Genomic DNA, 14,272 nt, shown 5'->3' on the forward strand with positions numbered 1-14,272 from the left:
GCCTAGACTGCCTCCCATCCCATCAGCATCCCAAGACTAGGGACAAAAAGCCAAAGATGTGCTGACTGTTTGAAGAGGCTTCTGGTCCTTTCCTAGTGCCAACAGAACCCACTCTCCTTGCAAAGGCTCCTCTGGGGCCTGTCCTGAAGCACCCCACTCCCTGCATCCCTCCCTGGAACCCTGCAAAGGTATCACCTCTCACTGGGCCTTGGCAATGCACATCCCTGGGAGAGCCTTGGGAACAGGGAGGGGAGCCTGGCTTTGGAGTCACAGACCTGAGCCCAAAGCCCAGCTTCACTCATCCCAGCTGCCTGCGCTTGGATGGGTCACTGTAGCCATGTGCACTTCAGGGCTTCTGTGAAGATGGGAATGCAAGTCCCCACCTCACAGCATGTGATGACAATGAGTGACCAAACCTACACAGAAGGGCCTGACTTGGTGTCCGGCTCCTGGAATGCAGAGTTACCCCTGAGGCTGGCAGTGCCCTCCCTCCTGGCCCATCACATTGAGAAGTAGGCCATGAACTCTGGGGCATCCCATTCTCTGTCAAGCTGTGCTTCCTGGTGATGAGACCAGAGGCCTCCATCCTCCCAGGAGGACAGAGCTTAGCTTAGGGGAAGAACTCAGAGGAGATGCCCAGCCAGGCTCCCTGTGTGTGCAGCTAGGCCCAGCACCACCACCACCACCATCATCATCCATCATCATCATCATCATCTTGATGGTTAATAATGAGTGTCAACTTGATTGGATTGAAGGATGTAAAGTATTGACCCTGGGTGTGTCTGAGAGGGTGCTGCTAACGGAGATTAACATTTGAGTCAGTAGGGGAAGGCAGACCTACCCTTAATCTGGGTGGGCACCATCTAATCAGCTGCCAGCACGGCCAGAATATAAAGCAGGCAGAAAAAAATGTGAAAAGGCTAGACTGGCTTAGCCTCCCAGCCTACATCTTTCTCCCGTGCTGGATGCTTCCTGCCCTCAAACATCAGACTCCAAGTCCTTCAGCTCTGGGACTTGGACTGGCTTCCTTGCTCCTCAGCTTGCGATGGCCTATTGTGGGACCTTGTGATCGTGTGAGTTAATGCTCCTTAATAAACCCCCCTTTAGGCCAGGCACGGTGGCTCACGCCTGTAATCCCAGCACTTTGGGAGGCCAAGGCAGGCAGATCACGAGGTCAGGAGATCGAGACCATCCTGGCTAACACGGTGAAACCCCGTCTCTACTAAAAATACAAAAAAATTAGCCGGGTGTGGTGGCGGGCGCCTGTAGTCCCAGCTACTCGGGAGGCTGAGGCAGGAGAATGGCATGAACCTGGGAGGCAGAGCTTGCAGTGAGCCAAGATTGTGCCACTGCACTCCAGCCTGGGCGACAGAGCGAGACTCCGTCTCGAAAATAAAAAATAAAAAAATAAACCCCCTTCTCTCTCTATATATATATCTCCTGTTAGTTCTGGCCCTCTAGAGAATCCTGACTAATAATACAATCATCATCACGCCACCTTCTATTTGGGAAGCACTTTACAATTTGTGCCGAGTTTTGTCACACACTGCCTTGCTGACTTCATCACATCTCCAAAGCAGAATTCATGGATGAGGAAACTGAGGCACAGGGCGGATCCCCCCGCCCAGCCAGAGAGCAGCAGAGCCCTGCCAGGATCCCAGCTCTTCATGGACTTCTCTGCCTGCACACCCACTGCAAGGTCAGTCCCCAAGTGCTAGCCTCAGGGTCCTCTCGGGAACCTGCTTCCTGAGGGCCCTGAGGACCTGCGGGGCCCGGCCCCCTGCCCCACCCACCCACCTCAGGATCCACTCACCTCTGCGTTCTTGGCCCAGTGGAGGGGGCTAGCTCCGTAACGGGGGTCTTTGCTGTGGATCTGGCTGCTGTCCATGCTGATGATCATCTCCGCACACCTGGTGAGAGAGGGGCCCCGGTTGGTGAGCAGAAGCTAGGGTCTGCGTGGCGTGGGATGAAGCCAGGACTTGGAGCTTCATCTACTGCTTACAGATAGCATCACTGCAAACAAAGTTCAGCAAACCCAACCAGCACACTCACCATGGTTAAGGCTGTACTGAGCCCCTCAAGGCACAACTAACCCCCTCCTCCAGGAAGCCTTCCTGATGCTGCCACCAGCAATGATCACCCTCCCTGGTACTGGCTTTAGAGTCAGATGGGCTTGAAGTCAAGCCCCAGCTTCCTCACTGGTGGCCTCCAGAAGCTGAGCAACATGGAGAGAGTGCTGAGAGGAGTGGCTGGGGTGTAAGGAAGACCAGGCATTTCAGAGCCCAGTTCTGTGCCTGGCACACAGCCACCCTCCACCTCCTTACCACACTGTCAGTGAGTCACACAGTGACCTGCATGCTATAGGAAGCAGTATGACAGAGTGGGAAAGAGCACAATTGCTTTCTACTCGGTGCCTGAGGCAAGCAGTGTCCACCAGAGATCTTAGCATCTCCAGCCTCAGAGCAGAGGCCCCCGGTTCACAAGCCTCATTAGGCCCCGCCTGGCCCAAAGAAAGTGCTCCATCATTGTATCATGGGTAGGAATCTCGGTTCACAAGTTCCGCTGTGCAAGGAGGAGACTTTAAAATTTTTCTGGCTGGGCGCGGTGTCTCACGCCTGTAATCCCAACACTTTGGGAGGCTGAGGCAGGCGGATCACCTGAGGTCGGAAGTATCAAAGGACGGAATGCAGGGACTTGAATGGACATTTGCAGACCCATGTACACAGCAGCATTCTTCACAACAGACAAAAGGTGGAAACAACCCAGGCGTCTATCAGTGAAGCACTGAATGGATAAACAAAATAGTATTCTGCCTTAAAAAGAAAGGAAATTCTGATACGTGCTGCAACATGGATGAACCTTGAAGACATCATGCTAAGTGAAATAAGCCAGGCACAAAAGGACAAACGCTGTATGATTTCACTGATACGAGGTTCTAGAACAGGCAAGTTCTGAGAGACAGACAAGATATGGGACTTATCGGGGGCTGTGGGGAGGGGAGAATCGGGAATTATTAATGGTTACAGTTTCTGTTTGAGGTGATAAGAAAAGTTTTAGAAAGGGGTAATGGTTGGACAACATTGTAAATGTGATTAAAACCACCGAATTGTACACTTAAAAGTGGTTAAAATGGGCCGGGTGTGGTGGCTCACGCCTGTAATCCCAGCACTTTGGGAGGCCAAGGTGGGTGGATCACCTGAGGTCGGGAGTTCGAGACCGGCCTGACCAACATGGAGAAACCCTGTCTCTACTAAAAAATACAAAATTAACTGGGCATGGTGGTGCATGCCTGTAATCCCAGCTACTACTCGGGAGGCTGAGGCAGGAGAATCACTTGAACCCGGGAGGTGGAGGCAATGGTAAGCCGAGATCGCACCATTGCACTCCAGCCTGAGCAACAAGAGCGAAACTCTGTCTCAAAAACAAAAAACAAAAGTGGTTAAAATGGCAAATTTTATGTTATATATAATCTACCACAGTTGAAAAAATAAACATAATATATCAGAATCATTGTATACTTTCAATAGGTGGATTGTATGGAATAGGAACTATATCTCAGTAAAGCTTTTTTTTTTTTTTTTTTTTTTTAGTGCAATTACTAGGACAGCCCACATGGGTTTAATTCCCAGGTCTGGCACTTACTGACTGCCTGACTTTGAGCAAATTACTTAATCTCTCTAAGCCTTGGTTTCCTCATCTGTTTTTTGTTTGTTTGTTTGAGATAGGATTTCCCTTTGTCACCCAGGCTGGAGGGCAATGGCATGATCATAGCTCACTGTAGCCTCAAACTCCTAGGCTCAAGCGATCCTCCTGCCTCAGCCTCCCAAAGTGCTGGGATTAGAGGCATGAGCCACCACACTTGGCCCTCAGCTTTAAAGGGGGAATAAAATACATCAGCTCTCTGGGCTATAGTGAAATAGCCCACATGAAGGCTAAGCCGGTGGCTGGGACAGCGTTAGTGTTCAGCTGCTCTTCTCTATTATTAGGGGTGCCCAGCACAGGCCCAGGATTTATGCTGCCCAGCTCCCTACAGCCCTTATGCCAGGGCTTGGTGCTCAGCACTAGGCACATGGAGTCAGGCCCAGCTTCTTTCCCTGGGCCCTCTGGAGCCCCCCAAGTCTTCACCCGAGTGGCTAGCTCCAGCTAGTGTCCATGGCTTGGCTCGGGCTCTGCTGCCCCCAAACCTTCCCTGAATTCCAGCTGCCTGATGCCGTCTCTGAGCTCCTAGTGCAGCCCCCAGGCATCCTCAGTCTCAGCCTCCATCTCACTGTCTGGGATTATCTGTTTCCCTTCCTCAGCAGGGGCTTAACCATCTGAGAACCGCAGGCACAAACCGAGCTTTGTGGGAAAGGTCAGCTGCATTGAAAAACAGCAGAGGTGGCCAGGCGCGGCGGCTCACGCCTGTAATCCCAGCATGTTGGGAGGGCGAGGCAAGTAGATCACCTGAGGTCAGGAGTTCAAGACTAGCCTGGTCAACATGATGAAACCCCATCTCTACTAAAAATACAAAAATTAGCTGGGCATAGTGGCGCACACCTGTAATCCCAGCTCCTTGGGAGGCTGAGGCAGGAGAATCAGTTGAACCTGGGAGGCAGAGGTTGCAGTGAGCCAAGATCATGCCATTGCACTCCAGCCTGGGTGACAGAGTGAAACTCTGTCTCAAAAACAAAACAAAGAAAAGAAAAGAAAAAGAAAAACAGCGAGGGAGCTCCTAGTCTGAGCTGTGAGGGAACCACTTGTCAGTAACACTGAGGCTGTGGGATTCTTGGAGTAGGGCTGTGCTGGCTGCCATGTCGATAAGGGATCTCCCTGCTCCACTCAAGGTAGGAGCCTCTTCCTTTGTCTTCTGTGCAAAGATCCTCTTATGTGATGGGACGCTGGACCCACCCAGGATGGCCTGTGTGGGGACAGAGGGACCGGTGAGGGCTGAGGTTGTTTGAAGAGAGAGAAAACTGGTCAATTACAGCTCCTGCCCAGTACAGCTCAGGGTGGCTGGAGACAAGCAAGAGTGGGGCCATGTGCCAGCCCTTTGGGTAGAGAAGAGCGTCACCTGGTGTCCACTCAGGTCACAACCTGCAAATGGGGAACCTGACTGCGGGGCTGGGGGTGTTGGTATCTTCTCTGTTTGGTCAAGTATTTCTGAAAGCTCTAGCTCATTCTGGCTGTGCTTGGGAGATTCAAGGAAAGGAGGGTTTTCCAGGCTTGGTCCAGCCCTTAGAAGGGCTAGCAATGCCCCATGGGGCTAGCAAGGTGGATGCAGCTCCCAGAGGAAGGAACAACCTGAGGACAGGCACAAGTGCCAGCCTCCCTGCCTGAGTGCTGCCCGCCCATGCCTTCTCACTGCTTGTCTGGCACTGCGCTATGAGGTTCTGGGTGGCTGGAGTGTCTCCTGTCCTGGAGTGGCTTCTTCATTTCGGTGAGGCTGGTGCTTTAGCACAGTGCCGGGATCGAAGGACTCATTGGCTCATTCATTCATTCTAGATGTTGTTCCTGTTAGATAGTATTTTTTTTCTTGAGATGGAGTCTTGTTCTGTCGCCCTGGCTGGAGTGCTATGGCACAATCTCGAATCACCGCAACCTCTGCCTCCCAGTTTCAAACAATTCTCCTGTCTCAGCCTCCTGAGTAGCTGGGACTACAGGCACACACCACCACACCTGGCTAATTTTTGTATTTTTAGTAGAGACAGGGTTTCACCATATTGGTCAGGCTGGTCTCGAACTCCTGACTTCAGGTGATCCACCCACCTTGGCCTCCCAAACTGCTGGGATTACAGGCGTGAGCCACCGCGCCTGGCCTAGATAGTATTTTGAGATTTGAGATATTCATTTATCTTTTTATCTCATCCCCTACCCCTTTGAAGATAATTTTCCTGACACCAGGGGTTCCCAGGCTCCCAAAACATGAGCCTGTACCTGCCTCCCAACGTGCCACCAGCCAGAGAGGAAAGAGGCATCTAGGTGGATGGGCGCTCGGCCACCTTACCAAGCATTTCCCAGGCTTTGAGCTGGGCACACAAGAAACCAAGGAGCACTGAAGCCATCGGGGGGCTGTTCAGATCAGGCTGGGCTGGGTTAGAGGAGGGGCCAGGTGGGCCTTGGGGTTGCATCAGACTCCAGAACTGGAGCACCACCTGGAGGGGAGCTGGAAAGAGGAGACCCCAAAGAGGGCTAAGATTGGTTGTCTCCAGTTTTATAGAGGGAGATTCACTCCTAGGAATTAAGGTACATTATAGAAATTTATTTTATTTATTTATTTATTTATTTATTTATTTTTTGAGACAGTTTCGCTCTTATTGCCCAGGCTGGAGTGCAACGGTGCGATCTCGGCTCACTGCAACCTCCGCCTCCCGGGTTCAACCGATTCTCCTGCCTCAGCCTTCCGAGTAGCTGGGATTACAGGCATGTGTCACCATGCCCAGCTAATTTTGTATTTTTTAGTAGAGATGGGGTTTCTTCATGTTGGTCAGGCTGGTCTCGAACTCCCGACCTCAGGTGATCTGCCCACCTCAGCCTCCCAAAGTGTTGGGATTACAGGCGTGAGACACCATGCCCAGCCAGAAAAATTTTAAAGTCTCCTCCTTGCATAGCTGAACTTGTGAACTGAGATTCCTACCCATGATACAATGATGGAGCACCTTCTTTGGGCCAGGCGGGGCCTAATGAGGCTTGTGAACCCGGGGCCTCTGCTCTGAGGCTGGAGATGCTAAGATCTATGGTAGATACTGCTTGCCTCAGGCACGGGACAGGTGACAGGAGAGCTGGAGCCCAGCAGGACAGCAGATGGGGAGGGGAGGAGGTCTTACCCCTTCTGAGAGAACTTCATGGCCGAGTGGATGGGGTAGCCGTTGGGGCCCATGATGTTGCACCGAGCATTGCACAGCAGCAGCACGCGGACCATCTCCTGCTTCCCCAGCTGGCAGGCCAGGTGCAGCGGGGTCAGCCCTTGGTTATTCACCTGGTTCAGGCCAGCCACTGCGTTCCTTCCAAGGAGCTGATGAAAGAGGAAGGGAAGTTTGACTCCATAGGATGCTGATAAGAACGTAAAGAGGCCGGGTGCAGTGGCTCACGCCTGTAATCCTAGCACTTTGGGAGGCCAAGGTGGGTGGATCACCTAAGGTCAAGAGTTTGAGACCAGCCTGGCCAACATGGTGAAATGTCGTCTCTTCTAAAGATACAAAAATTAGCCGGGCATGGTGGCAGGCACCTGTAATCCCAGCTACTCAGGAACCTGAGGAAAGAGAATCGCTTGAACCCAGGAGGCAGAGGTTGCAGTGAGCTGAGATTGCATCATTGCACTCTAGCCCGGGCAATAGAGCAAAAACTCTGTCTTAAAAAAAAGAACGTAAAGAGAAGCACCAGGAAAGCCAAGTGCCAGTGTGGATGGGAGGGAAGGGGTCGACCTGGCATGACTGTGGCTCACATGAAACATTTCTGAGTCAAGGAACTTAAAAGGTAGCTGTATCTCAGGATGGGCACTGGGGGTCCAGGTGGGAATGATTCTTGCTTTTCATTCTGTCCTGACTGATTTTTTTCTACATGCAGGTACTATGTTTTCAATGAAAGAACAGCAGTATTAAAAAGAGAGCTAGGGGCCAGGCGCAGTGGCTCATGCTTGTAATTCCAACACACTGGGAGGTGAGAGGATCACTTGAGACCAAGAGTGTGATACCAGCCTGGGCAACATAGGGAGACCCCATCTTTACCAAAAAAATTTTAAAAATTAGCCGGCGTGGCCTGGGTGTGGTGGCTCACGCCTGTAATCCCAGCACTTTGGGAGGCTGAGGCAGGCAGATCACAAGGTCAGGAGACCAAGACCATCCTGGCGAACACAGTGAAACCCTGTCTCTACTAAAAATACAAAAAAAATTAGCCGGGCGTGGTGGCGGGTGCCTGTAGTCCCAGCTACTCTGGAGGCTGAGGCAGGAGAATGGCATGAACCCGGGAGGCAGAGCTTGCAGTGAGCCAAGATCGCGCCACTGCACTCCAGCCTGGGCGACAGAGCAAGACTCCGTCTCAAAAAAAAAAAAAAAAATTAGCCCATGTGGTGGCACGAGCCTGTAGTCCCAGCTGCTCAAGAGGCTGAGGTGGGAGGATCACCTGAGTCCAGGAGGTTGAGGCTGCAGTGAGCCACAATCAAACCACTGCACTCCAGCCTGGGCGACAGAGCTAGATGCTGTCTCAAAAAAAAGAAAGTGCTAGGAGGGTTTTACTATCTCACTTTTGGCTCAGTGCTGTCCCCATGAGGTTCATTACAACCACAGTGTACCCATGTGACACCAGGGTCACCTCACAGCAGTCCCACTGGACCTGAAGGCAGGCCAGAGACACAGCAGGAAGAGCAAAGGGCTGGCATCGAGGCCAATGTAAGGTCAAGCCCCACTCTCTCAGCTTTGTGGCCCTCCCTGGGCACGCTTCTTAATTAACAACACTGAACCTCAGTTTCTTCGGAGAGGAAAGGGGAATAATGACCTCCACCCCATGAGTGTATTCTAAGAATTAACTGGAACACATACAACACTCAGTTCAAGGTCAGGCACCAATCAGCACCGGATAAAGGACAGCTGCAGTCGTGCATGACTATCAAGAAGCGGGTGTGCACACCCCCGCGTGGAGGCAGGGTCTGCGCGGCACCGTGCTGGGTGCGCAGAGGATTCTCGGTGAAAGTGGAGTTCAACAGTGGGTGGAGAATTCCCTTCCCTGAGAGCAAGAAGCATAAGATATGAATCCACATTTTCTGGGCCGGGCACAGTGGCTCACACCTGTAATCCTGGCATTTTGGGAGGCTGAGGCAGGTGGATCACTTAAGGCCAGGAGTTGGAGACCAGCCTGGGCAACATGGCAAAACCCCATCCCTACTAAAAATACGGAAACTACCCAGGCATGGTGGCACATGCCTGTAATCCCAGCTACTCAGGAAGCTGAGGCACGAGCATCACTTGAACCCAGGAGGTGGAGGTTGCAGTGAGCCGAGATCGCACCACTGCACTCTAGCCTGGGAGACATAGGGAGACTCTGTCTCAAAAAAAAAAAAAAAAAAAGGAATCCACATTTTCTGGTATAACGTAGTTGCATTCTGATGCCAAGGCAGAGAGAACATGATCTTTAGAAGAATTTTCTAATTCTAGACAATAAAACATAATCCAACATCCTGCCTTTTCTGTTCAATCTAATATATGAAATAGCTATTTAATAGTGTCACCCCATCTGCTTGCCCACAATTAAAAAATCACATCTTTTGCCCAGGTAATCAAAAACGTTAACAGGAGGGCCTCTGGCACAAACGCCTACAGGAACTGGAGACAGTTTGGTTTGCTGGGTTTGAATTCCTGTAAAGTAGGGTTGTCCAATATTTTGGCCTCCCTGGGCCACATCAGAAGGATTGTCTTGGGTCACACATAAAATACATGAACGCTAACAACAGCTGATCTAAAAAAAAGGTCCATGCATGGATCTCATAATGTTTTAAGAAAGTTTGTGAATTTGTGTTGGGCCACATTCAAAGCCGTCCTGGGCTGCATGCAGCCTGCAGGGCCACAGATTGGACAAGCTTGCAAAAGGTTAAGCCCAGGTCCCGCTGGCCCACGAGCCCCTCCAGGCAGGCATCTGGCTCACAGTTTGTGCTCAGGAAAAGCGGAACTGAACTAACTGACTGGAGCTGGGCCTTTTTTGGGGTTTATTTTGCTGGGTTGGAGGTCGTCCCCAGGTTTATCAAGCAAAGAGACTGAGGACGTGGCTCCTGGAAAAGGGCTGGGAGGGAAGAGCCAGGGAGGGGTCTGCACCCTCCATGAAGGAGCTCAGGCCTCAAGGACCAATGCGGGACAGTGAGAGGCCCGAGAGTGACACCTGAGCCCAGGGGCCCAAAGGGAACTGTGGACACCGGGAGGTATCAGTACCAGTCACCCTGCCCCTCCCCCTGCTCACCTGCAGCACCTGAGAATTGTCACTCTGGACAGCATAATGGAAGACGGTCTCTCCCTTGTAGTCGGTGACATCCATCTGAGTGTGGCAGTACTGCACCAGCTCCACCAGGATCTCCCCATCACCCTTGCGGCAGGCCAGGTGCAGGGGTGTGCAGCCCTCCTCGTTCTCCGCGCAATTGGCACAGCTGCAGGAGAGGGCCAGGGTGAGCAGAGGTGAGCAGGTGTGGTACAAGGTGGCAGGGGGACCTAAGTGCACATGCAGGGAAGTGCGCTCGGAAACTCGGACTTTCTGGTTTATTTGAGCTCAAGAGCATTCCCGCCACTCAGCTAGTTGGGCTGATTTGAATGTAATTATATCTGATGTGACCTGTATCAGGTTTCTGTTCAGTTTGCTCACTTGTACAAGAGATGGGCCCCAGGGCCACACCAGCAGGAAGTGGGCAGGGTGGTGGCACAGGAAAGGGTCACAGAACACGGATATCTCACTAGCCTCGGGCAATTCACTTAACCTTCCTGGGCATCAATATCCTTATCTACACAAGCTGCTGTGCCTGCCCCAGGAAATGGACAGAGTAGTGGTGAGATGAGACACTGTGCTGTCCAAGAGCATGCCTGGAAACTAAAGTACAGTGAGGGTTTTTGTTTTGTTTTGTTTTTTTGAGGTGGAGTTTCACTCTTGTTGCCCAGGCTGTAATGCAGTGACACAATCTCGGCTCACTGCAACCTCCGCCTCTGGGTTCAAGCAATTCTCCTGCCTCAGCCTCCCGAGTAGCTGGGATTACAGGCGTGCGCCACCACGCCTTGCTAATTTTTTGTATTTTTAGTAGAGACGGGGTTTCACCACGTTGGCCAGGCTGGTCTCAAACTCCTGACCTCAAGTGATACACCCGCCTCGGCCTCACAAAGTGCTGGGATTACAGGTGTGAGCCACCACCCCCGGCCAGCAGTGAGGTTTTGAGTTCTGGGCCTGGGAGCTTAACTGAGCTATCTAGGATAGAGACTCAGAGGAGGTGTGGCTACCTCTGCACAAGATGGCCAACTGGTGCCCTGTGCAAGGGTGGGGACAGTGCCCTCACCAGGGGCAACAGCTGCTCCATCTGCTGGCTGAATGGATTCACAAAAGGAGGCCTTCAGCTTCCAGAAGAGCAGCCTGGGCAGACACCAAGGATCCAAGCCCCTCTTTCACCCTCTCTGGCTGAGTGACCTGCACAAGTCCTGTTAGCTCTCTCTAGAATGATGATACCTGGGCCGGGCATGGTGGCTCACGCCTGTAATCCCAGCACTTTGGGAGGCCAAGGAGGGCAGATCACCTGAGGTTAGGAGTTCGAGACCAACCTGGCCAACATGGTGAAACCCTGTTTCTACTAAAAACACAAAAATTACCCGGGCATGATGGCACATTACTGTAGTCCCAGCTATTCTGGAGGCTGAGGCAGGAGAATCACCTGAACCCAGGAGGCAGAGGGTGCAGTGAGCCAAGATCGCGCCACTGCATTCCAGCCTGGGTGACAGACTAAGACTCCGTCTCAAAATAAAATAAAATAACATAACATAACATAAAATAAAATAAAATAAAATAAAATGACGATACCTTGTGGGGGTTGGGAAAATTCAATTTCATGGTGGGTAGAAATCAGCTCCCAAAGACCTGGCACCTGGTGAGCACTCCGGACTCTGGAAACATTACATTGTCCTTCTTACATTTTAATCTGGTAGCAACGCAGCACCTTTTTTTTTTTTTTTTTTTTTTTTCCTAGAGACCTCATTCTGTCACCCAGGCTGAAGTGCAGTGGTGCAATCATAGCTCACTGTAAACTCTAACTCCTGGGCTCAAGCAATCCTCCTGCCTCAGCATCCCAAGTAGCTAGGAGTACAGACACATGCTAATTTTTTAATTTTTTCGTAGAGACAAGGTCTTGCTATTTTGCCAGGCTGGTCTTGAACTCCTAGCCTCAAGTGATCCTCCCTCCTCAGCCTCCCAAAGTGCTGGGACTGCGTTAGTGAGCGACCATGCCAGGCCCTGCTCCTTTTTAAGTCAAACTATGGAGGGGAACTGAGGCCTGCGGGCCCCCACTGCCCACACAAGCAGGTACACACACGTTGTCCAAATGGTCTTGTTCCCTTGCTCACCTGATGATACGGCTGTGATGGAAGCACTCGCGGATCCCTAGCTCCACAGCCAGGTGGGCCACTGACCAGCTGGGGTGGTTACGGATGAGGTCAGTCAGGTGCTGCAGGACCTCAGTGTGCAGGACCTGAGGGGAGCTCTCATAGAAGGGTAGCAGCTGGGAAGAATACTGATGGAAATTCACTAGGGCGTCAGCCTCCAACTCCAGCTGGAAGAGTCTGTAGAGCCAGGACAGAGGAGCAAGACCCGAAATGAGTAAGGCGGGACCCTCGGCCCACATCCCTGCTGGAATCAGAAGGTCCCCAGGCTGCGGCCTGGCCAGCTCCAGCCCGACTCCCCTCCCAAGCAAACACACACACACACACACACACACACACACACACACACACACACCCCTATACACATGTAAATGACATAATGGCGTTTAGGTTAGACTTTCTTTGTTTTTTAGAGACAAGGTCTTGCTCTGTAACCCAGGCTGGGGTACGGTGGTGTGATCATGACTCACTGCATCTTCGAATTCCTGGGCTGAAGGGATCCTCCTACCTTAGTTCCTGAGTAGCTGGGATTACAGGCATGCACCACCATGCCCAGCTAATTTTTTTTTTTTTTTTGAGATAGAGTCTCGTTTTGTCACCCAGGCTGGAGTGCAGTGTTGTAATCTCACCTCACTGCGACCTTCACCTCCCGGGTTCAAGCAATTCTCCTACCTCAGTCTCCAGAGTAGCTGGGATTAAAGGCGTGTGCCGCCACACCTGGCTAATTTTTTGTGTTTTTAGTAGAGATGGGGTTTGGCCATGTTGCCCAGGCTGGTCTCGAACTCCTGAGCTCGGGCAATCCACCCCCCTCAGCCTCTCAAAGTGCTAGGATTTCAGGCACTAGCCACCGTGAGCCACTGTGCCTGGCCTAATTTTTTTTATTTTTGTTGACAGGGGGTCTTGCTATGTTGCCCAGGCTGGTCTTGAACTCCTGGCCTCAAGTGTTCCTCCTGCCTCAGCCTCCAAAAGTACTGGGATTACATAGTGGTGTGAGCCACTATGCTTGTCTAGATTTTCTTTTATTTTGAAAAACTCTCCTTTTCTTTGGTAATATCATTTATTATTTTTATATTTTATTTTATTTTACCACAGCCCTGCCATATCCACTTTCTAATTTCATTGCCACATGTGAGAGCCCCAGCCTCGAGTACTTGGCCCCTCTTCATAGTAGGAACTAAGTAAGTATTGTTTAACCTAAATGTACAGCAACAAAATATTATATAAATTATGGTATAACTATGTAATAAACTATTATGCAGTCATTAAAATGAGATATTTTAAAAAAGGGAAACTTTTCTTTTTCTTTTCTTTTCTTTTTTTTTTTTTTTTGAGATGGAGTTTCATTCTTGTTGCCCAGGCTGGAGTACAATGGCACGATCTCGGCTCACTGCAGCCTCCATCTCCCAGGTTCAAGTGATTCTCCTGCCTCAGCCTCCTGAGTAGCTGGGATTACAGGCACCCGCCACCATGCCCGGCTAATTTTTTGTATTTTTAGAAGAGACAGAGTTTTGTCATGTTGGCCAGGCTGATCTTAAACTCCTGGCCTCAGGTGACCTGCCTGCCTGGGCCTCCCAAAGTGCTAGGATTACAGGCATGAGCCACTGCGCCCGGCCAGCTTTGTTCATTTTTAAGTGTTGAGGTTGAGTCCAAGTTTTGCTACTAAGGTGCTGTGTGATCTTGGGAAATCCTTTTCCCTCTCTGAGCCCCATTTGAAACATGAGACTAACTGTACCTGTCCTACCTACCTCCCAGAGGTGCTGTGAGGACAGATGAAAAACCACTATAAAAGCACTTTCAAAACCATAACCATTACATGTCAGTGATGGTTACTTAAAGTTCTGACCAGGGCTTTTAACATACCAAAAGGTTTTGTCTTGCATACCTCTACAAGCGCAGCAGCCAGCCAGAGTCTAGTGAAGGCAGTGCCCAGAGAGTGTTGGCTCAACGGGACCAGCCTGTTGTTCCACAGAGAGTGTGTCGATTAACAGTTAACTACTGGGCATGTGATCTGTGCCAAATGGAGGGGTCAATTAATGAACAATTGCATAAAATGCTCTGCCCTCCTGAAGCCTTTTTTTTTTTTTTTTTTTTTTTAAGACAGAGTCTCACTCTGTTACCCAGGCTGGAGTGCAGTGGCGCGATCTCAGCTCACTGCAACCTCTGCCCTCTGGGTTCAAGTGATTCTC

General features: G+C 51.0%; 1 protein-coding gene across 40 annotated transcripts in view; it reads right to left on the reverse strand.

Moving 5' to 3' along the window:
• Positions 1-14,272, reverse strand: part of PLA2G6 (phospholipase A2 group VI) — an 80,625-nt gene that overhangs the window by 21,706 nt on the left and 44,647 nt on the right. For 27 of the 40 annotated variants that reach the window (XR_010156020.1, XM_009438384.5, XM_009438378.5 and 24 more), the window contains 4 exons: positions 12,051-12,266; positions 9,922-10,105; positions 6,804-6,991; positions 1,814-1,910 (listed from right to left, as the gene is read on the reverse strand). Coding sequence is in view for 39 of the 40 variants with exons in the window: in XM_009438384.5 (XP_009436659.1) it covers positions 1,814-1,910; positions 6,804-6,991; positions 9,922-10,105; positions 12,051-12,266 (685 nt within the window). In the remaining variant the exon portion in view is untranslated. Of the gene's footprint in view, positions 1-1,813; positions 1,911-6,803; positions 6,992-9,921; positions 10,106-11,511; positions 11,595-12,050; positions 12,267-14,272 lie in introns of all 40 variants that reach the window. The other 13 variants (XM_063807828.1, XM_063807837.1, XM_063807830.1 and 10 more) reach the window with 1 other exon arrangement.

The sequence above is a fragment of the Pan troglodytes genome, chromosome 23 (genome assembly GCF_028858775.2).
Source record: "Pan troglodytes isolate AG18354 chromosome 23, NHGRI_mPanTro3-v2.0_pri, whole genome shotgun sequence".
In the NCBI taxonomy this organism is placed as follows: domain Eukaryota; kingdom Metazoa; phylum Chordata; class Mammalia; order Primates; family Hominidae; genus Pan; species Pan troglodytes.